This window comes from Carassius gibelio, chromosome A7 (genome assembly GCF_023724105.1).
Source record: "Carassius gibelio isolate Cgi1373 ecotype wild population from Czech Republic chromosome A7, carGib1.2-hapl.c, whole genome shotgun sequence".
Taxonomy (NCBI): Eukaryota; Metazoa; Chordata; class Actinopteri; order Cypriniformes; family Cyprinidae; genus Carassius; species Carassius gibelio.
Window position 1 is genome coordinate 1,392,101 of NC_068377.1, and position 23,552 is coordinate 1,415,652.

General features: G+C 39.8%; 6 protein-coding genes across 6 annotated transcripts; all 6 read right to left on the bottom strand.

Annotated features, from left to right (window-relative positions):
• Nucleotides 1-2,918: 2,918 nt before the first annotated feature.
• LOC128017611 (histone H2B-like) lies at nucleotides 2,919-3,387 on the bottom strand. Its single transcript, XM_052603057.1, has one exon. It carries the CDS (start codon nucleotides 3,339-3,341, stop codon nucleotides 2,967-2,969), a length of 375 nt encoding a protein of 124 aa, XP_052459017.1. The 5' UTR covers nucleotides 3,342-3,387; the 3' UTR covers nucleotides 2,919-2,966.
• Nucleotides 3,388-3,893: 506 nt separating this feature from the next.
• On the bottom strand, nucleotides 3,894-4,628 carry LOC128017658 (histone H4). The gene has a single exon (XM_052603103.1). It carries the CDS (start codon nucleotides 4,570-4,572, stop codon nucleotides 4,261-4,263), a length of 312 nt encoding a protein of 103 aa, XP_052459063.1. The 5' UTR covers nucleotides 4,573-4,628; the 3' UTR covers nucleotides 3,894-4,260.
• A 1,244-nt stretch (nucleotides 4,629-5,872) lies between these two features.
• LOC128017624 (histone H3-like) lies at nucleotides 5,873-7,393 on the bottom strand. The gene has a single exon (XM_052603070.1). It carries the CDS (start codon nucleotides 7,273-7,275, stop codon nucleotides 6,865-6,867), a length of 411 nt encoding a protein of 136 aa, XP_052459030.1. The 5' UTR covers nucleotides 7,276-7,393; the 3' UTR covers nucleotides 5,873-6,864.
• Nucleotides 7,394-7,607: 214 nt separating this feature from the next.
• Nucleotides 7,608-8,420, bottom strand: LOC128017640 (histone H2A-like). Its single transcript, XM_052603085.1, has one exon. It carries the CDS (start codon nucleotides 8,369-8,371, stop codon nucleotides 7,985-7,987), a length of 387 nt encoding a protein of 128 aa, XP_052459045.1. The 5' UTR covers nucleotides 8,372-8,420; the 3' UTR covers nucleotides 7,608-7,984.
• An 846-nt stretch (nucleotides 8,421-9,266) lies between these two features.
• Nucleotides 9,267-10,115, bottom strand: LOC128017605 (histone H1-like). Its single transcript, XM_052603050.1, has one exon. It carries the CDS (start codon nucleotides 10,087-10,089, stop codon nucleotides 9,475-9,477), a length of 615 nt encoding a protein of 204 aa, XP_052459010.1. The 5' UTR covers nucleotides 10,090-10,115; the 3' UTR covers nucleotides 9,267-9,474.
• Nucleotides 10,116-15,189: 5,074 nt separating this feature from the next.
• On the bottom strand, nucleotides 15,190-20,493 carry LOC128017588 (probable E3 ubiquitin-protein ligase TRIML1). Its single transcript, XM_052603031.1, has 5 exons — nucleotides 20,224-20,493; nucleotides 16,806-16,961; nucleotides 16,333-16,506; nucleotides 16,017-16,063; nucleotides 15,190-15,937 (listed from the first exon to the last, which is right to left on the bottom strand). Exons 1-5 carry the CDS (start codon nucleotides 20,436-20,438, stop codon nucleotides 15,315-15,317), a joined length of 1,215 nt encoding a protein of 404 aa, XP_052458991.1. The 5' UTR covers nucleotides 20,439-20,493; the 3' UTR covers nucleotides 15,190-15,314.
• Nucleotides 20,494-23,552: the final 3,059 nt, after the last annotated feature.

Here is a 23,552-nt window from a genome sequence, read left to right on the forward strand (position 1 = left end):
GCCCCCATGGAGTTTGTTAATAAACACCTGAAGGACTCTGGCTTGATGAGACCAAGATATTACTTTTTGGCCTTAATTCTAAGCGGTATGTGTGGAGAAAACCAGGCACTGCTCATCACCTGTCCAATACAGTCCCAACAGTGAAGCATGGTGGTGGCAGCATTATGATGTGCAGGGGCGGAGCCAGACGATGTAAACATTCGGGGTTTAGCCAAAACCTACACTGTTAGAAAAAGAGGTACAATACAGGTCCAAACTTTGCATATGTACCCTTTAAAGTACAAAAATGTATCTTTAAGGTACAATTGTGCACCTTTAAGGACCAATTATGCACCTTTCATTGTACATTGTGAGCTTTTTGAGGTGTAAGGTACATATTTGTCCCTTACATATTTGTACTTTAATGTTTAAATATAAAATGGCAGGAATTAGTGGATAATGAAATTGTCATCTCTCTATAGAAACACAAGTTAACCTATACTATCAATTTCAATAATTGTCAAACTAAATTAACCATAAAGTTTTGAGATATGGGCAAAATAAATCAGAATGTTTTTTTGTTTTTTTTTTTGTTTTGTGAAGTATCCCTTTGAATAATTTATAATCATGTTAATGAGGATTATGCAATCATTTATATTCACAAACAGTATTGAAGAATTTGATTTTCAAACCCTTTACCCTATTTATATTAGAATAAAACAGACAAATAATTGTTAACGCTTTAAGTTGTGTTCTATTGAAAGGATCTAGCTACAGGCTAACCAGAGTTTGACTCGGCGGAAGCATAAATATTGCAGCGCGGAAGGATACATGAGTGAATCGACAGTGATCCAACTGTCAGTCTCTGTCAGTGTCGATCAAAGGTGGGAGGATGGGGCTTCGACATTTGTCCACGGAGGATTTAATCGCGGAGTTATTTAATTTTCGGATAGTGGTCACTGAAGAGGAGAGAAGTAAATTCAAAGGTAAAGTATTTGAATTTTTAATCAGTGTTTGTGGTGTTTCTTCAAAGTTGGAAGTTAACTTTTACTGTTAATGTTAGCGCTAGCCAAGTTCACACTCTGTCAACATTAGCTAGCTAGACTCACATTGACGATTGTCATTATTAACGTTAGTTAAAACATTATTATATAATAATAGTGTAAATAAATATTATTATCATAGCAGTACTATCTTGGCTACAGTTCACCATCGAGCTAACGTTACCTTTTCGGCAGCAAAAACGATTCTCATCCAACTCTGCCGCTTAAAAGTTACCGTTAGGTAAGATTAGGATTTTAGGATTTTGCGTTGAGAGCGTTTGGAAGTTGTTACATTACTGTGAGGAAAAAAACAACCAAAACAAACCTTCAAAATGCAGGGAACAAGCACAAACACTTGCACAACTCCGTTGATGCTCTGTAAAAATAAACTCCATCCACTGGTCCCTTAATGCTGTTTCTCTTTTGGTAATCTGTGCAGGGTTGACTTGCCCTGGCAACCAAAAACACACTTCTTTTGTGACATTTGGCGACGCTCTCGCTCTGATCAGTGAAGTCTGTTGTGCTCTCAGTGCTCTGCTATACGGGAGCGCGCGCTCTTCCGGCAGAAGTGCCTCAGGACCCATATAAGGAAATTCCGCTCCATCTAACGTCACACAGAGCCATACTCGAAAAAAAACTCAGTTAATCTCTGTTTTTATCCCACTGTGCAGAGATTAGCTGTAAAACACACCTTGAGATAATTTAGCATTTGATACAAGCTGTGTGTTTCAATTTTACGAGAAAATGTAACCCCCCAAATTGACTGATATTGCTTTTGAATCTCTCTCCGGCCAGTGAGAACCTGACAGAACTGGAGAGGATCTACAAGGAGGAGTGTGTATAATTCTTCTTCTTCTTCTTCATCTATATCTTTAATTGTAATCAAATCCATTAGTTACAAACATTATATATTGTTTAGAAAAAATAAAAAAATAAAAAAAATAAAAAAAATATATATAGAGAGAGAGAGAGAGAGCAGGTTCTAACAGAAAGTGTTGGTTTTTAGATCTTAATTGAACTGAACTGCATTTTGGTGAGTTTGACTCTTAACCTTAGGGTTTGTGGGTTCGAGTCTTGGGCCAGCAATACCACGACTGAGGTGTCCTTAAATATTGATGGGGTGGCAATAAGGGGGCAGGAATTTTTGAGGGGTGGCAACATATGGCAGACGTATATATACTGAATTTAGTCAGTTAACACAATTTGATGATGAATAGTAGATGTACACACTACAAAAAGGCACAGGCTGCGATATTCAAACTTAATCTCATGCAATCAACGTCTTGCATTTGAAACAGTTCATATAAGGCATGAGTGACCATTACCCCATAAGCACCACCACACTCACTAATGCATACAGTGTGCATCAACATAACTGAGAGCATTATGAAAGAATAAGTGTTAGCAACAAGTCAATTTATTATAAGAAACACAAGACTTTAACAGCCAATGACATTTCCAGCTGGGGAGACTCAACTGATTTTATGTTGTTTAGTGTTAATCACCTTCTAACTCAACCAGTCAAGAGCTACATTTGACTTAGATGTTATATGAATATGGTCCCTGAAGCATAGGTTTTATTAGCCAACAATAAAAATAATAAAACATTAGTTATGTGCCTAAAACACATACAGTGCATTCAATGAATGAGAAGTTTGAGGTGTAAACTGATTGAACTGTATTTGATGTAAAAGTTTATTTTTTTGCTTGTGTTAACTTAAAAATATACGTAAACATTTTACCCTAATGTCGCTTTGAGTAAGAAAACAATTAAATTCGAGCTGTGTGTTATCGCACTATACTTGCAGATTGAAAACACAAAGATCCAGGGACCTTATTAAACCATTCACAGCGTGAGTTTTCCACACAACTCCCAAAAGCTCTTAGACCGAAAAGTTGTGTGGCTCTTAAAAGAGCCTTTGTGTGTGGAGCTGCAGCGGAGCTCTACTTGGAGCTGGTGTACTTGGTGACGGCCTTGGTGCCCTCGGACACGGCGTGTTTGGCCAGCTCCCCGGGCAGCAGCAGACGCACGGCGGTCTGGATCTCTCGGGAAGTGATGGTGGAGCGCTTGTTGTAGTGAGCGAGACGAGACGACTCACCGGCGATGCGCTCGAAGATGTCGTTGACGAAAGAGTTCATGATGCCCATCGCCTTCGAAGAGATCCCGGTGTCAGGATGAACCTGCTTCAGCACTTTGTACACGTAGATGGCGTAGCTCTCCTTCCTGGACTTTCTGCGCTTCTTTCCTCCTTTCGCGGCGCTCTTAGTGACGGCCTTCTTGGAGCCTTTCTTCGGCGCGGACTTCGCTGGTTCAGGCATGATGCTGCTGGAGATCAAAACCTCACGAGACAATGACGAGAGAGAGCGGGACTGAGGCATTTATTGACTGGTCTATGCTAATTACCAGAGAGACGGCCACCTCAAGGGCCAATCAAGGCGGTAGTTTTAGCCCCACCCACCGCTCCATCTTTGACCGACAGCCCCCTTAGTTTCAGTTCCCGCTCTTTTTGTTCGTTTTATTCTATTCAATGAAATGGGTCTAAAATATCACACAGATTCAACATCAAACAGTATAATGTTTAAAACCTATAATAAACCAAAATACTCAAACCAAAGAGAATTTGGAAAAAAAAACATTTACATTTAGTAATTCATCAGATGCTTTTATCCAAAGCGACCTACAAACAACCAAAGAGCAATGATATATAAGTGCTATAACAAGTCTGTTAGCTTAAACACAGTACAGATAACAAGGGCTTTTGAATAATAGAAAAATAAACAGAATAGAAAAAGAATAGAGCAAAGCTGGTGTAAGTTTTTTTTTTTTTTTTTTTGTAATTGTATAATAAAAGAAAATAGAAAACAAACAAATTAGAAAAGTAGTTATGTTTTTATTTTTTTTTTAAGAATAGAAAAGTGAGTGTTAAAGTTAGAGGGTCAAATAAAGATGGAAGAGATGGGTTTTAAACCGATTCTTTAAGATGGTTAAGCACTCAGATGAAATAGAGAAGAGCACACCTCAAGAGCAGCATAAACACCCTCGATACGTGTATTGTGTTTAAGCGAATACTTTTGGGTAACTTGTTTATCATTGTTCTCTAGTTCTACTTACAATTTACCCAAGCCTAGAAATTATAGCTTCTATATTAAACCGTTAACTTAAACACTGCTTTGTCTCTTTAAGTGAGAGTTTGTGTGGCTCTTAAAAGAGCCGTTGGGTTTTTGTGGTTGACGTTTTTTATCCTCCGAAGCCGTACAAAGTGCGTCCCTGTCGTTTGAGCGCGTACACAACGTCCATGGCGGTGACGGTCTTTCTCTTGGCGTGCTCGGTGTAGGTGACGGCGTCGCGGATCACGTTCTCCAGGAACACCTTCAACACACCGCGGGTCTCCTCGTAGATCAGACCGGAGATGCGCTTGACTCCGCCGCGGCGAGCCAGACGACGAATGGCGGGTTTGGTGATTCCCTGGATGTTATCGCGAAGCACTTTACGGTGACGCTTAGCGCCTCCTTTCCCGAGTCCTTTACCGCCTTTGCCTCTTCCAGACATGATGATGAAGTTTCTTGTTTTAGTCGAACGACGAAAACGAATAAGAGACGAGTGCTGCAGGGAGGACTTTTACATCTGCTTACAGGACCTGACTGAAACCAGCGCGCGTCACATGACGCCCCCCTCTTCACTAGTTAGAGCAGGAAACGATGGGGTTTAATCCAAACCCTGGTCTAACGATGTCTGCCCTGTGTTTCATATTAAAATCAGTGTTTTAAAGCATTTTTAAGATAATCTTCACCATGTTAAAATTGCAGACTCATTTGTACTTTGTGTAGGTTTCGTCCTCAGGAGATCTTTGGGCCAAACAGGTCTTGTTGAACAAACCATGGCTACAAACAACATCAGATGAAAATGTTGCTGTGGGGCAAGTCTGAAAACTCAATATCTCCTGATTCACATCTCCAGCCCAGTCGGTGGCGGTAATGCACCGTTAAGTTGGTTTGACAACCGCCATAAAAACAAAAGAAGAAGAAGTCTGAAAGCTGTTGAAGCAGCAGAAATACTTCTACAGAACAATGATCCAACAAAACACAAAAAAGTACTTATATGGCTTTGCGTCACCTGGTTGACAAGGTTACCCTTGGACTTGAAAATCAAACATTTATTTGTATTGTTTTTTAGACCTGTCAAAAGCTTTTGATACATTTAAGCATTACATTTTATTTGAAAGTTGCATGAATATGTATTTTTTTTATGATTTTACATATAAATGGTTGAAGAATTACATTTGTAATAGAGGGCAGTTTGTTTGTTTTAAGTGCAAATCAAGTCTACACTGTGGGGTTCCTCCGGGCTCCATACCTGTACCATTGCTATTTCTTATTTATGTAAATGAATTGTTGCATGTTTCACATATTTTTACTCCAGTGATGTTTGCTGACGACACAAACGTAGTTCTCTCTCACTCATATTTGAATTAATTGATTAAGAATGCAAATGTTGGTCTAACTGTTTATGCTAATTGGTGTAGTTTAAACAAATAAGCTTAATTTTTATTTATTTTTAGTGGTATAAAATTATACCCTAAGGACTTATCAAAATTACTATTGAGTCTACTGGGGTGAGTCAAACCTCAACAACAAAATTCTTGGTTGTTCTTGTTGATGAGACTTTTGAGTTGGCGGGAACAAGTCGATTGCGTAAGCAGACAATAAATAAATCTACAGAATAGGAAGTGTTAGGCATTATGTTACTTTTTACACTTTACTATAGTACAGTTTAATCTATCCGTGTCTTTCATATTGTAATATAGTTTGGACAAGTACTTTTCCTACTCTTGAAAAAAATCTTTATTCTTCAGCAGCGTTTTGTTAGGATTGCTTTGTGATCAAAATATACTTCATCTTGCTCTTTATTTCATAAACTTCAGGTTCTTACCATCTATAATGTTAATCATTTTCAAATATGTGTATTTATGTGTAATATATATTCAAGCTGGGCCTAATGGCCTAATGGTTAGAGTGTCAGACTCCCAATTGAAAGGTTGTGAGTTCGAGTCCCGGGCCGGCAGGAATTGTGGGTGGGGGTGTACAGTTCTCTCTCCACCTTCAATACCACGACTTAGGTGCCCTTGAGCAAGGCATCGACCCCCCAACTGCTCCCCGGGCGCCACAGCACAAATGGCTGCCCACTGCTCCGGGTGTGTGTTCACTGCTCTGTGTGTGCGCACTTCGGATGGGTTAAATGCAGAGCACAAATTCCGGGTATGGGTCACCATACTTGGCTGAATGTCACTTCACTTCAAGTTGGGGGTAACATAACCACTGCGGTTTAGAGTGTATTTTAAAGTAAATTCACAGGATCACGGTTATTATACCCATCTATTTTCAAGTTTTCATCTTCCTAACGATCTCACTTGTAGAGGTCCAGTCATGCTTTGGTTGTCTTGAGCTGCAGGAATGTGTCTTAAAGTCAACGGAGGGTTTCACATGAAAACAAATCGGTACGGCTAAACTCCCCCATATATAACAGAATTATCTTTACCTATACATTACACAATCACAAGCATAAGGTATTTACTTCTTATAATTTGTTTAGAGAACTACCCCTTACACAACAGGGTTAAAAATTGTTAACACAACCTGCCGTTTCGCCTGTGATTATTCTTAAAAGTAACGATGATCTAAAGCTTCAAACACGTAAAGTTTAATGCGAAGCAGAATATTCTTCAGATGTTAAGGTATTGTTATTTTCGATGCTTCATGTAAGGAGTTAAAATGGAAACGGTCTCATTCAGAGTGATGTAGGTGGCTCTTAAAAGAGCCTTTGGGGTGTTTGTCAGCGGCGGGTTTAAGCGCGCTCTCCGCGGATGCGGCGGGCCAGCTGGATGTCTTTGGGCATGATGGTGACTCTCTTGGCGTGGATGGCGCACAGGTTGGTGTCCTCGAACAGGCCGACCAGATAAGCCTCGCTGGACTCCTGCAGGGCCATGACAGCGGAGCTCTGGAAGCGCAGGTCCGTCTTGAAATCCTGAGCGATCTCTCGCACCAGACGCTGGAAAGGCAGTTTGCGGATCAGCAGCTCGGTGGACTTCTGATAGCGGCGGATCTCTCGGAGAGCCACGGTCCCGGGCCTGTAACGGTGGGGCTTCTTGACGCCGCCGGTGGCTGGGGCGCTCTTCCGAGCGGCTTTAGTAGCGAGCTGCTTCCTCGGGGCTTTACCACCGGTGGATTTACGAGCGGTCTGCTTGGTTCTTGCCATCGCTGAGATATACTTCTTTTTCTGAGTAAGTAGAAATGCTGCTCTATGTTACGCGCTTGCTTTTAAAGCCGTGTACAACCACAGCTTCTGGCGTCATAAAGGTGCTGAGGTCTGTGATTGGCTGATGTGTGACATCTGCGCTAGCCAATGAATGTACACCTCCTGTTTTCAAACAACCTTTTGTTTCCCGCTCAAAATGCATAGTTCTGGTTGGCTACTTCAGCATCACAAGCACACTTTACTTAGACTTCGTATTTACGTTGTATTTGCTGAATTTCCTTACTATTTGTACACAATCACAACCAAAAAAAGACACCATCCAAAGAAAAATATATTTTACAAATGCAATGTGCCACAGCTAGCGCCTATTTTTTTTATTTTTATTTCAATGTAGTTATTCATGAACATTTGACATTTAATGATGTGTGTTATTAAACGACGTGACTCTACGGATTAAATAAACTTGAAATGGGTGACTCTTAAAAGAGGCTTTGTGACATCCTCCAAAGAATAACATATTACTCCACAGTTGGCTGTACTTCATGTTTACTTATATTTATTCTATATGAATATTTAATGTGTATATGATAATGTAACCTATTAAGCGAGAACATGACACTACTGGTTAAATAAGAAAAAAGCTCTCTCCATCAGATAAAATGGGTGGCTCTTAAAAGAGCCTTTGTTTCAGAAACAGAGCGGACTCGGTTTACTTGGCTTTGGCGGGTTTCTCGGTCTTCTTGGGCAGCAGCACGGCCTGGATGTTGGGCAGCACGCCGCCCTGAGCGATGGTCACTCGACCCAGGAGTTTGTTGAGCTCCTCGTCATTGCGCACCGCCAGCTGCAGGTGACGGGGAATGATGCGGGTCTTCTTGTTGTCTCTCGCAGCGTTTCCAGCCAACTCCAGGATCTCAGCGGTCAGATACTCGAGCACAGCCGCCAGATAGACGGGAGCTCCGGCACCGACGCGCTCGGCATAGTTGCCTTTACGGAGAAGTCTGTGAACACGACCGACGGGGAACTGCAGCCCTGCTCTGGAGGAGCGAGTCTTGGCCTTCGCTCTCGCCTTACCGCCGGTTTTGCCTCTTCCACTCATTTTCGAAGATGTGATTCTCCACAGTAAAAATGTAGAAATAATGTCTACACGAGCCCCGCTCTGCTGTATTTAAAAGAGAATGCGAGTCGCTCATTGGTTTACAGTCTGTAAGATTTCAATCCAATCACTGAACTTCCCTCCAACACCAAACGCCAAAGCCACGCCTCCACAGCCGGCGCGCGGATTGTGCAGCGTTGTGTTGCCAATTTAGCAATTTCGTTGCTAAATTTAGCAACTTTCCAGACTACCCTAGAAAGTTTTTTTCCCCAAAAGCAGCTATCAACAAATTTAGCAATTTTTAAAACTTATTTTGCAACTTTAAGTAACGTTTTGAGAAGTGATTCAGACAATAAAATATCACATCCACTCATCCAAATTACACAAAAAGAGGAAACCAAAGATGAACGGTGAAATGCTATTATTCCTTGTAACCCGAAAACACAGGGCGTTATTTAAAATGAAGGTAAAATTAATATTTAAATACGGATTTTTTTTTTATATTAACATAGTAGATTGTATTTTGTAACATAGACAGATTTATTTTGAAGTGTAGCACACTATTTATACACTACTTAAAGCATAATTGTTGGGAAGGTGTATAACTACTAGATAACTAGCTATTAAAAAAATACCTTAATTGTAATCTTTCAAAAATGTTTATTGTTCAACAATAAACGAATTTTCAAATATTGTATTTATATTTTAATATTACTTTATGCATATTATTTTGCAAACAGATCTAAATTACCATATATAAAAAGTTATTGAAAATTAGTGGGCAGCTCTGGAAGCAACATGACCGACGACAGTCAGCTGTGTTATAAAATATTTAGAAAAAAATGTCAAGGCAAAAACCTCTAATAAATGCTTTTGTAACATAACTAAGTTAAGATCAATGATTCATTAAAGCTTTTAATATAATAACCATAAAAACTCTGGCTTTTCTAAATGCAGTCGAGGTGTAAAGATTTGTGAGTCAAGGAAACCTCACATACACTTCTCATAATTCACTTTCCACAAAGTGCAGACAGATAGTTTTGCTCTTTCTTTCGAGTTTGTGGGTGGCTCTGAAAAGAGCCGTTGGGGAATAAAACAGCAGGTTTTTACTTCTTCTTGGGAGCTGCCTTTTTAGGCTTGGCAGCTTTAGGCTTCGCTGTCTTGGGTTTGGCGGCCTTGGTCTTTTTGGGGCTCTTGGCTGCTTTCTTGGGCGCCGCGGGCTTCTTCGCCTTCTTGGGGCTCTTCGTGGCCTTCTTGGCGGCGGCAGCGGGTTTCTTGGCCTTCTTGGGGGATTTCTTAGCGGCGGGCTTCTTTGCCGCTGCGCTCTTGGGCTTCTTGGCAGCAGCGGGTTTCTTGGCCGCGGGCTTCTTGGCTTTAGGAGCCGCTTTCTTCGCCGGCTTCTTCTTGGTCTCGGTCTCCTTCTTGCTGATCTTGAAGGATCCAGAGGCGCCGGTTCCTTTGACCTGCAGCAGGATGCCTTTAGTCACCAGGCTCTTGATGGCGAGCTTGATGCGGGAGTTTTTCTTCTCCACGTCGTAGCCGCCGGCGGCGAGAGCTTTCTTCAGAGCAGCGAGAGACACGCCGCTCCTCTCCTTGGATGCGGACACGGTTTTAACGATCAGATCGCCGACAGATGGACCTGCTTTCTTGGCTTTAGCGGCGGACTTCTTCTTGGGCGCTTTGGCCGGCGGGGCGGCTGCAGCTGGGGCGGTTTCTGCCATCTCTAGTAATGGATTTGTAGTCTTCCGAACGCTTGGTTCAGTAATGATAGACTTTCGCGCTCCGCTCGCGCTCTTAAACAGGACATGAGAACCTTATAGACTCAACCTGATCGCTCTGCGACTGTGCGCCTCCAGAAGCGCCTCGCGCTTGTGTTTTCTTCTCTTACATTTTGGTCAAAACTGGATTGGTGAAGTGGTTTAAGGCAGTAAAAATATAGTGAACACCAAGCAGAGGTTCTTGGCTTTCTTTGGACACTAAAAGACTCGACAAGGAAATGTTTATTTTGTCTCCGTCAGAACGAATCAAACGCGAGCAGCAGTCACGTAGGAAAAGTCTCGTGTAAATTCGATGCCATGTTTAGGTGAAAAGGTTGATACAGACTGAAATCTTCATCTGTGTGTCCAGCAAACAGTCTGAAAGTCAGTTTAGGTCGATGCTCATCACTGAGGGACGTGTGCAGTGTTTCCTTCATTCCCTGTTTTGTCCTGATTGAAGCACAGTCTGTCCGCTCCTCCCGGAGTCTGTGTCTGGAGCTTGTCATCATCACATCATCTGTGGATTTGTTACATCATGTAGATAACGTCACTTATTGTGTTTTTGTTATATTTGGATTAACAATGCTCATTGTATTTTGATCAGAAATACTTATAATCCTGTGGTATTACTCATGTGTCACTTCAATCAACGAGGACTTCATCATAACAGACCTGGTCTCACTTCATCCTGATTGTTCTCTGTCCGGTTCAGAGTTCAAACCCCAAGTTTTTATTTTTAAGCCCCTAAACATCTGAACCCCTCTTATCTATCTGAGCTTCTATCTCCACATAACCCTTCACCAGCTCAATTTTCCATTGCTCTTTCAATGATGATTGATTTTTAGTTGATTTATGTTCTTGTACTGTTTTTCTTTCGATATCCTGCCAATAGTTTATTTTTTATTGTATCTGTGATTTTTATTTTATTTTTGCTTGTATTTATATTTGATCCGAAACTGTAAAGTACATTGGCCAGCTGCCGCTGTTTTAATGATGTAAGGTAAATTAAACTTTAAATTAAAACTCGAGTGATTGATCTTTCCAGAGTCACAGACTCACTTCATCAGTGTGTGTCTGCTTTAGATCTGCATTTGTTTTAATGTAACTTCAAAATGAATAAATCAAAAACAAAATTGAACATTTTAACAAAATATTGTTATACTACTACTACTACTACTACTACTACTACTACTAATAATAATAATTATTAAAACAGTTTATGCTGAAAAGATAATTAACTAATGCATTAATATATATATATATATATATATATATATATATATATATATATATATATATATATATATATATATATTGCATATATCGGACTAAATCTAAAATATCTTAAACTGTGTTCTGAAGATGAACGGAGGTCTTACGGGTTTGGACCAAATGAGGGTAAGTTATTAATGACATAATTTTGCTATCTGGTTGAACTAACCCTTTAAAGACCTACTATTATTTACAGTGTGACTTCATGCTCATTTCATCCCAACTTCTCTTACATTTATATATATATATATATATATATATATATATATATATATATATATATATATATATATATATATATATATATATATATATATATATATATATATATATATATAGTCTTTTTAGTCATTCCCACTGTTCTCAATAAATTATTATTACTGTAAACAAAATAAACACAAAAAAATAAATTTTGAATGGGAACTTGCTTGTGTCTGAAGTATGTGTTTAAATCAAGTGTCATTGGTCAGCATCAGTCCATGGTGTCAGTACCGGTGTGACCGTCAGTTTAAAAGCGTGCCTGAAGTACGCCATTAGCCTTGTTTCTTTCTTTGACGTCTTCCGATCCAGCAGACAGCACTCTGGTCTCTGGTCAGGTCTTTCTGTCTGGACATAACAACCCTGTTACCCCGAGTCTGGAGTGGAGAGATTAACCATATTTGGGCCCCATTAATTTGTTTTCTCGCACAAATTATGTGAATGTACAAGGAATATGTGCGCACGGATAAGATCCTGTTTGAATGGCAGGACATATGTAGCAGTTTGTCAGACCAGTGGCGCCTTACACAAGATGGCTCTGTTACAGGTATACAGGCTGATCTGCAAAAAAACTGGATCAGGGTCAGAGTCTGTCCCCTGTGTTTGCGCTGAGCTCCACCACACCACAGATGGCAGTGATGATGGCCATTGAGAGACATTGTGGATGAACCAGGCTGACATTGGGAAGAAAGGGAAAAGCAGGGCCGGGTTCGTCCAGGGCTGAGGACTGGGCCAGGTGCCAGGAGGTGATCGTTGCATCTTGCGCTCTTCCTCCTTTTAGGAGTAAGACACAGAAAAGATGCGAGGAGGAGTTAGGGAGACCAGAGAAGTGATTCAGAGGACGACACTTGAAAAGCAACATTAATTATAAATATGATCATTCAGTGTCATGTGATCACCTGTTTGTCAGAACGAGCCCCTGTAGATACTGCTGGCCTTTGCTTTGAGTGATGTGTGGTCTAACATGTCCTCCTAGGTGGGCAACACACAGACATCTCACGGGGAACATCCATATTTCTATGGCTTAAAATAACAAGCTTCATCTCCAAAGTATCCTAGATGACATCTTGACCACATGTAACTGAGGTTTAGTGTCCCTGCTGGCAGTGGATCTGTGCTGTTTCACAAGGTCACACAAGTGTCTGTAATGAGCCCAGTGATCTATTGCAATTACCTTCCTTCAGTGAGAAACAACCGTAAGCATGAATACTATCTCTGGAGAAGTGGAAGGACACATCTTTAAGAACAGGCAACACATCCTCAGTGAAATGAGGATTCATGAAATTAAATTAAACAGGCTTCACTGTAGTTGAGCAGTTTTCTATACAGCAGCTGCAGTTCATGTATAATACTTATACAATAATGAAACTCTTTTTTTGTATATATTTATATATAGTCACTGTCGGTGTGCTTAAATCTTCAAGTCAAAATAATGAAATAACAAAGGGACAGAAGTTTCAGTTTTAATGACAAAATAAAGGATTCAAAATGGTGTAATTTACCGTACAATCTACAAAGTAGTGGAAACGTGGAAATCAGGATCAGGCATTAAATAATATTTTCAGAATCATTCACATACAAAAAAAAAAAAAATGTTAGAAAGTAGCATTGGATTTCATTCAGCAAATATGTTGTCAGTTGGAGTTATCAATGTGACCTATCCAGTAAAAAAATAAAATATAAATTTTAGATCACTTTGGTAAAAACCACCTCACTGTACTGAAAGAGACAGTTGATGAATGAAAATGAAAGTCTGTCATAATTTCCTCATGTTATTGCAAACCTGTTTAACTGACTATATGTGCAAAAGATTTTTTGAATAATGTTGATCTTAAAGCAATAGTTCACCCAAAAATGATCATTCGGTCATCATTTACTCATCCTCACGTCATTTTAAACCTGTATGTCTTACTTTTTTTCCGTGAAACACAGAAGACGACATTTTGAAGAATGTCGGGAACAAAACAGTTCTGGTTCCCTTTGACTTTCAAAGTGTTTTTTGTCTAGAAAGTGGAAGTCAGTGGGAACCAAAACGGTTGGTATTCTGGACCATTTCTTCTTTTGTGTTCCACAGAAGAAAGCCAGTCATACAGGTCTGGAACGACACGAGGGGGAGTAATGATGGCAAAATGATCATTTTCTTTTAAGATCAGCTTTTATGAGAGAAAGTCTCCCTCTTGTGTATCAACTGCTCTCTCTCTCTCTGTCAAAGTACATTTAAAGGGTTATTTCACAGAAAAATCTAAATTATGTCATTAATAACTCACCCTTGTGTTGTTTCAAACCCGTAAGACGTCCGTTCATCTTCTGAACACAGTTTAAGACTCAGTCCCTCAATTGAAGCTGTGTGTACGGTCTACTGTCCATGTCCAGAAAGGTAAGAAAAACATCATCAAAGTAGTCCATGTGACATCAGAGGGTCCGTAGATTTTTTTTAAGCATCGAAAATACATTTTTGGTCCAAAAATAGCAAAAACTACGACTTTATTTAGCATTGTCTTCTCTTCCGTGTCTGTTGTGAGAGAGTTCAAAACAAAGCAGTTTGTGATATCCGGTTCACAAACGAATCATTCGATGTAACCGGATCTACTTGAACCAGTTCACCAAATCGTTCTTGAGTCAAGAACCGTTTCTGTCAGACGCGTCTGATTCAAGAACCGAGGAGCTGATGATACTGCGCATGTGTGATTCAGTGTGAAGCAGACCGACACACAGAGCGTCTGAACTGAACCGATTCTTTTGGTGATTGATTCTGAACTGATTCTGTGCTAATGTTATGAGCATGTTACGTTGTTCAGCGCGTCAACTCCATTATGTCGAGCACAAAAGAACTGGTGAACATTTTTCTTCAACCAGTTTATTGATTTGAACTTTCCGAAAGAACTACTGGTGATCCGAAAACCGATGCAACCGGTTCTTGACTCGTGAACGAGTCAATCGTTCGTTCGTTATCTGGCTCGGCTCTGTGTTCATCTTCAGTTCTCTCTTCACAGCAGTTCAGTCAGTGTACTGTTTGAGTGCATGCATTACTCGGGGCTATTGGTTTGTTTGAACTCAGAGGGAGTGTCAGCCACATTAAAAAAGTTAACAGCTGAAGTAATTTGTGGATTAATGCGTATTGGAGATGAGAACCGTTTAAAACGATTCAGTTGGTTCAACTGGTTCAAAAAGATCCGGTTACATCGAATGATTCGTTCGTGAACCGGATATCCAGACTGCTTTGTTTTGAACTCTCTCACAACAGACACGGAAGAGAAGACAATGATGAATAAAGTTGTAGTTTTTTGCTATTTTTTTTACCAAAATGTATTTTCGATTTTTTTAAATATTCTAACGGACCCTCTGATGTCATATGGACTACTTTGATGATGTTCTTCTTACCTTTCTGGACATGGACAGTATACCGTACACACAGCTCCAATGGAGGGACTGAGAGCTCTCGGACTAAATCTAAAATATCTTAAACTGTGTTCAGAAGATAAACGAAGATCTTACGGGTTTGGAACGACATGAGAGTGAGTCATTAATGACATAATTTTGATTTTTCGATGAACTAACCCTTTAATGAATCCTTTCCTGATATGTCCTTGAAATCCAAATGATCATGGATAAAAACACTACCATCAGATATTTCACAAAAGGAGAGCACATTAGTTTATCTAGCAAGCCTTTGATCCGTTACATCCCTTACATTCCTTGTAGCCCCTGAACACATCCCAAGGATCGTGGTCATGGACACAGACAGGAGGAGGCACGTCTGGTAAGATCTTCACTCCAGCACTAATACTGACCAGCAGAAAGAGAGGCTTGATGAACTTAGCATGGAAGGTGTGGATGAGCTCAGCCTTGTCACGTGTGGTGTTGTAAAAGGACAGAGTTCCTGCCGGCCAGTCCAGATAGACTCCAACTCTACAGGGTGAGCAGTTAGGAAGACGAATCTCTACTCCTCCATGAAGAGCATTACAGAGAGAAGAGGGGTTACTCACCAAAATGCCCCAGGATTTATTATTAAGTCCAATCTTACAGGCTGTAGAACTTCCCTTCCTGCTTATATCATTATAAGCCATTCCAATAGTGGCCCACCTGCCAAACCACTCCAGCTGGAAGAAATGACGGCTGATCAGACCTTCCCGACTCATGATTTGGTTTCGATTTTTGAAACTTTCTGGATGATGCGAATCAGGTTCTGGGTTTCTGCGACGTTTCACAAGAGCCTCATCTTCCTCTGACACCTGCACACTTGAAGAAGCGGTGTTTCTATCCCAAGTCAGCTTGCACATATCTAAAAATTTAAATAAAGTGTTATGAACGCACCATATGATTTCATAATATCAAATTTCAGAAGAAAACGGCTGACTAACATTGCTGAAGAGTTTCCATGTCATGCTGCTCCTCTAGGCCGTCCACACTGTCGATAAATGTTGAAGAGTCAAATTCGAAGAGAAATTAATTTATAAAATAAATGTGGTAACACTTTATAATAAAGTCTCATTGATTAATGTTAGTTAATGCACCAGCTTATATTAATGAACAATAAATTTGTTACATAATTTTTTACTATTTTTTACTCTTAGTTAATAAAATGCAACTGTTCATGTTAGCTCAGGTCCATTAATATTATGAAAAAAAAAAAAAAAAAAAAAAAAAAACACAAATCTATTATTTTGCTAGACTCACATTAATTTATCTAATCGGGTTGCTGGATCTTCCAAAACGAATCTGAGCTGGTCAAATCCTGGGCCTTTAACAGGATTGATGCTCAAGTCTATTTCCCGCATGTGTGATGGGTTGGAAGAGAGCACCCTCGCCAAACAAGCAGCTCCTGCTTCTGTGATTTTGCAGTGTGTCATCCTTCAGGGAAAAGGAGCTTATAATGATTAAATACTGTTATCGGTTTTAAATATGTTCTATGTATTAGTTATAAGATGTCAATTAGTCAATTTGCCATTAACATTTCAATAATATTGAGAATACTAGCATTCACTGATATCTGTGTATCCACTTTGATAAACGAGTTGTCTCTCCCTTGTGTCGTTCCATGATCTATCTTGTAAATCGTGTATATGTGAAATATTTAAGATAAGTAAAACAGTTTTAATGAAAACAGTTATTATTCTAGTCTATTTTCATCTTTTCATGTTTAGACACACCTGAGTATCTCCAGTTTACAGCCAGGGTTACTCAGTCCAGCAGAGAGCAGCTCAACAGAAGAATCTGTCAGACCACACGTGCTGAGATCCAGAGATCTGAGGCTGCAACATCCAAGAACTGAAGCCAGAGTTTCAAGAGAATCAACCTGTATTCGACTGAGACAAAAAAAAAAAAAAAAATGTGATTACATTACATTGTTAGGTGTCTTTTTCAGCCGTAGACATTCTCAGCTCACTTCCCATCTCATCAGTGTTTATATGATATGTAATGACATGGTGATTCATCGGACACTCACACTAAGGGACAGCCGGCACACTTCCATTATGAACAACACAATCAGGTGTGTGTAATCTACTAACAGCACAGGCGAAAACTATCTCATGATGTTTACTTTAACCACGGAACATTGCTAACTAGCATGTTATTATGAAATTTGATTTGCGAAGATTCATTAAAAAAACTACTGTAGATGAAGCTGGATCACAAATGATTCGCTTGAACAGAGAAATCGGTGAATTCATTTCAAAATGAAAGTAACATAAATCCTCTGCGTCTTCAGTGGATCAGATGTCAAACACCTTAATCGCTTAATCGAAGACATTCTTGCACCATAATCGACACAATGGTGGACGGATGACAGCTCAATCAGGGCAGGTCTAATGTAAGACACCAGTCCAGTCTGTGCTGATACGCAACTGCCAATCAACTATCGTGGGAGGGGCCTGTATAGAACTACGTGATTCTGACAGGAATCTCAGAACAGATTTTTATTATTACAGGATGGATTTGTACACACATTTCCAACATACATTTATGTGCTACGATGTTCTTCCGCAAGACACAAGCAGTTATGTTTATTAACCGCTAGAGCGTCAAAAATTCCCTACCGCAGCTTTAAACAATAATGATTATGTCTTATACATTCTTGGATAGGCTACTCTGCAAAATGGAAGCAGACGAAATTTTGGCGGAGAAGAATTGTTGAATAAATTATGTTATTTTTGTTTTCTTTGAGCACAAAAAGCATTCTCGTAGCTTCGCAAAACTGAAGTTGAGTCGCTGATGTAACATGGAATGTTTTACTGATCTCTTTATTATGTTTCTGGACCTGGTAACATTACAGTTGTGTGGCAGTCTATGGAGGGTAGGAGAGCTCTCTGATTTCATCAAAAATATCTTAATTTGGGCTTCGAAGATTAACTAAGATCTTACGAGTTTGAGACAACATTACGGTGAGAAATGAATTACAGAATTTTCATTTTTGGGTGAACTATCCCTTTAAGGGCAGGGACATCCAAGTTATAAAAACCTGGTGAAACTGCTGGCTGGCCTTCGTGTAGACCAACCACCAGCCGCACAGATATCACTGGCAGAAACTAAGCTAGACAAAGCCCAGGATAAGGCTATTACTCTGGTGGAATGGGCCCTCACTCTGATAGGACTTTATAAGCCCACTGAGGTGTAAGCCAGGGTTATAGTGTCAACTATTCAGAGAGTCTCTGCGTTGTGACTGGCAGTCCTTTAGACTGGTCTCCGAAACAAACAAAGAGCTGCTCTGAATGCCAGAAGTGGTTAGAGCACTTTAAATACACTCTTAAAAGCCTGAACTGGGCATAGTGAATTGGGACCCTGCTCATCCTCTGGGAAGAGCTAGAAGGGTGATAACTTGTGCTTTGAATTAAGCTGAGAACACTTTAGACTCGGGAAATGCATCACTTTCTAACAGTGCTTGTATCTTGTCCACTTGTTTGACCAACATTAAAGCCAAAACGAGGGTGGTCTTAAGTGACAAGGGCTCAAAGGGAGGCCCTCATAGGGCCCATAGTATGAGAACGAGGTGGATTCAATCTTCGAGCTTCCCCTTCAAGAACTTATCAACAAGGTTGTTTTTGGCTAATAATTCTCTGCAAAACTCAAAGGGGATGAGAAGTCCCAAATATGAATGATGCTGCAAGCCACTGAAGTGTCAGAGAGGAGATTGTTACGGTGTAATCCAGGCCAACATCTGGGCCGAAATGATAACTGTCCCCAGGAAGACAAATTTTTGGATGGGAGACAGGGTCCTCTTGGCTAAATTGATTTACAGCCCAGCTCATTCCAGGTGGCTGAACAGCAGTTTCATGTTTTTTAAAGCAGCTTTACAGAAAGTCATACTGTTATATCGATAATGCTTTAGTGCTTTACCGTAGAGCAAGTTTTAGCATGGTGAAATGATATAAATGATGATGAAAGTTATTCTACAGATTTAGGTCTAGTTTTATTGTATTCATAGTGTTGTTGATCACCAGATGGGGTGCCCATGAGGTCCGCTGGAGGACACTTCATCCCTTTCCCTTTCATGCCACTCAACCCCAGACTCCATTTCCCATAACCCTCTGCCTAGGAACATGTTATCAGTCTCCACATGTTTCCAATTAGAAGTACTATAAAGGTTGCACTCTCACACAGATTGCTCAGTATTGCCTACCCCAGGGATGATCAGCCCTGCTCCTGGTGATCATCTGTCCACCAAAGTTTAGCTCCAACCCTAATCACACACACCTGCCTTTCATTTTTAAGTGATCCCAAGACCTTAATTAGTTGATTCAGGTGTGTTTGATTAGGATTGGAACTAAACTTTGCAGGACAGTCAATTGCCAGGAGCAGGGTTGGGTACCCCTGGGCTAGCCTGTAGCGTTCTCAGGGTCCCATCTTTTCCTAGTTCAGGGATCCTCAAATCTGGACCTCGAGATCCACTTTCCTGCAGATTTTAGCTCTGACCCTAAACAAACACACCTGTGCATGCTAATCAATGCCAATCGATGTCTCTGGGATCATTAGAAAATCACAGGCAGGTGACTTTGATCAGGGTTGGAGCTAAACTCTGCAGCACATTGGACTTCCAGGGCAAGATTTGAGAAAGGGCCTCCTAGTTCCTTGTTGCCTTGCCTTGTTTTTGACCCTGGACTGTTTCTGATTTCTGATTGTTGATGCCTGCCATGACCTTAGCCCTTTTATTGGATTACTATTTTGTCTCACCCTGGATTGTACCTGTTTGCTGTTGGGTGACCCTGGCTCTTTGGAATAAAGCCTGCACTTGGATCAACTACTGCATTGTCACCCCTCCCCACATTACAGATGTCTAGCATGTTCATTCTATTGAGGGATTTAAATATTGTCCAGCATTGTTCCACAAATAGATTTAAAAAAATAATAATCTGTTCAATTAAGAGGTTTAAATATTGGTCAGTATTGTTATTGGTGGACTGTGTTTAAAGCAAGAGCAACCAATCCTCAAAAATGAAAATAAGATCGGATGTCACAGACTAAAAATCTGAAAACTGAAAAAGTCAAATTCTAAGACACACACCAGGAGAAAGAAGATAAGGAATTTAGGCTGGTTTGTTGTAAGGTTTTGTTCTGGATTACTTATCATACCGTAGGTGAACTATCCGCAATGTCTCTAGTTTGAAGCAAGGATCCGCCAGCAGAGAGAAAAGTTGCTGAAGTTCAAGAGTCAACCGCAAAAAGCTACTTAGTTCAAGTTTTCTCAGGTGTGAAGGGTTCTCTTGAAAAGCAGAGAATAATGCTGATGCCGTTTCTTGGTTTATAGAACAGACTTCCAACCTGCAAAAAGAGTTAAGAGAGTTCATGTAAACTTTTCTCTGTAGATTAAAAGATTAAAAATGAGCACACAGCACATTACAGGGGTCATGAACTGAGAAATTACATTTTCACTTTTGACATGTAACAGGTCAATGTACTATAAAAACATCCTGTGAGTTTTAGAACACAAAACTTTCTCATTAGTTCAAAAGAATATGTTATTAAAACCAAGCTGAAAAACTGTCTCTGCAGAAGAAAATTAAAGGGGGGGTGAAATGCTATTTCATGCATACTGACTTTTTTACACTGTTAAAGAGTTGGATTCCCATGCTAAACATGGACAAAGTTTCAAAAATTAAGTTGTACGTTTGAAGGAGTATTTTTGTTCCAAAAAAACCTCTTCCGGTTTGTCACAAGTTTCGGAAAGTTTTTTTCGAGTATGGCTCTGTGTGACGTTAGATGGAGCGGAATTTCCTTATATGGGTCCTGAGGCACTTCTGCCGGAAGAGCGCGCTCCCGTATAGCAGAGCACTGAGAGCACAACAGACTTCACTGATCAGAGCCAGAGCGTCGCCAAACGTCACAAAAGAAGTGTGTTTTTGGTTGCCAGGGCAAGACAACCCTGCACAGATTACCAAAAGAGAAACAGATGTACAGGGATCTGGATGATTTCACGTGAACAATCGCTCTTGAAGCAACGTTTTGGTCACGCACTTCACTTCTGATCTGTTCTTCCCATTGCAAGTCATCAAGCCCATGAAGTTCAACCACCCTCTGAATATATTCTGGAGGAATTAGACCTGCATCGTTTAGCCTTGAAGTGACCAGGATCTGGGCAGAGGGAAGAAGTTTCCCTTTGAGAAGATTCACCAGCATGCAAATTACAGAGACCGGTGACACTGGGTCAGTGCATGTCTTGGTGCGCTTAAAGTTAAGAAGAAACCTAAATTCACCAAGTCCATCCCATATAAAGAGGATCTGAGACCGTTCGAGGGTCTCTGGCTTGGGTAACTTTGGAAAGATCAGATGAGTATGAGGAAGAAAAACAGCTCAGGCGGGTGGAAGTTTTTTTTTTTTTTTTTTGTTTTTTCAATTAGAGAAACGAAAGAACGAATGATACACGGATTGCATAAAATCCAGACAGTTTTCGCTCCGAGATTAATTGCGGTGTCCGATTGCGGAAGACACCAAACACGATAAACAAGCCTCGTCTCTTGTAGTGTTTTTCCATTCTGAGCTCGTTTTGATGGTGGACTGTGTGACGCATATCGCGTGCTTCTTCTCTGGTAAATGTTGCATTGCGTTTCATCCGATTGTGAGTTAGAAAGGCCGTTTTCCTCTGACTAAATTAGGCTCTTGTTCACGCGTGAATTAAATCCTGGAGTATTTCGTTCTGGCATGCACATATCTCTCACCACAAGAACCTATAGTTTCATTACTGGTAGAACTGAATATGAATCCCATCAATAAGAAGGGACAGTGAAACCTGTTGCTACATGTATAGAAAACGGAAAATATGTCATCTAATAGATTAGTTAATACAAATTGTGTCATCATTTACTTACTCCCCTTTTTTTTTTTTTTTTTTTTTTTAATTTATTTTATAATAAGATAGCATATAGGTACATATAGTTATTGCAAACTCAAAGTTGGATCCCCTCCTGTTTCAGCAGCAAGAGCTAATAAGTGCCTGTGTGTATTTATTCATTAAATGGAACATGAAAGAGGACTTTTAATGATAGTTTGAAATATACATATTTCATAGATGATGCTTCCTGTTCCTTTATCAAAACAGCCTCATATGAAGAAAGTCTTGCGTCGTGCTCATGAAACATCAAGCAGAAACAGTCTTAATAATGATAATTATAAAGCTCAACTCTTTAAAGATGATTTTAATTGAGACCGCTATAGATGAATATTTTTACTTTTTAAAATATAGCTACATTTTTTTTTTTTTTTAAAGAGTTTTAAAATTAACTGTTAAAAATGCAGAAATATTACTAATATGTATACTTTTTAATCTAAAAAGTTAAAGTTAAATTGATGTTGTAGCTCTTTCACTTCGGCCAGGTGGCGTTTTTTCTTTCCGGTGCTTTTTTCTTCACCCAGCCTGTTCCCGAGCGCTGGTTCCCATGGCACGTGACTTATTTGGTCAGGGTCATCAGGTGTTCCACGTGCTGATGGTTCTGTGTACAGTCTGTCAGATCCACCCTTCATATCTGGACTACTTCAACCAGAGACCTCTACATGAAACTCCATTCTGATGGCGAGGCATTGTTCTTCATCGCGCTCTTCATTTTAACACTCATCACCTCTGCTCTGATAGCCTTGTATATGTCACGAAAGTAAAAAAAGATTACACGGTTAAACTAAGTAAATAATATGAATAGTTTGTCCTGCACTTTAATAGTGGTTGGTCAGCATGCTCTCAATGAGTATTAGAGTTATGGGCTGATGAAAATGTTTATTCAAGTCCACATAAGCTTTAGCTAACGATGTTTCCTGATCAATATTCTTGTTGGTCCTCAAACAACATTCCTATCATCAAACTTAGATTTTACAGTGCTATGTTTGGGGTCTGTGTTTGTGTGTGCTGTTCAAGAACTGAACTTTGAGCAAATGCTTAATGTTCAAACCGATCATCATCTGTGTTGGTATTTTTGAATGTGTTTTTAATGAAAATGCTTTTGGTAAAGTGATGGTACAGTAATTCATATCACACACATCTCGTGTAACTGATGACAAACAGTAGTTTTATTTTTATGGTTGTTTTACATAATTTAGTCTATGTTGTGGCTTAGGGTTAAATGAAAATATATAAACTTAGAAAATGTCCTGGCAAAAACCTACCAGCAACATAATTACAGTTAATACACATTTTAATTAAAGTAAGTTGTAGTATGCTTTATACTACATGCTGAATATTCCTGACACATTTCTATCACTTAATTGTTTTGTAGGTGCTTCCATCCCCGTATCTTGCCAATCTGAGAACATTCTGTGAAAGAAAGTCCATCTTGTTCGGAGATGGTCATATAGTTAGAGTAAACACTCAAAGTGAGTGTGTTTTCTTTTTTTGAGTAGTCAGTTTTTATATTTGGAGACATTTTTGTTAGCACAGAAATGAAAAGGTCAGAAAATAGGCAGATCTGAGCAGAGCT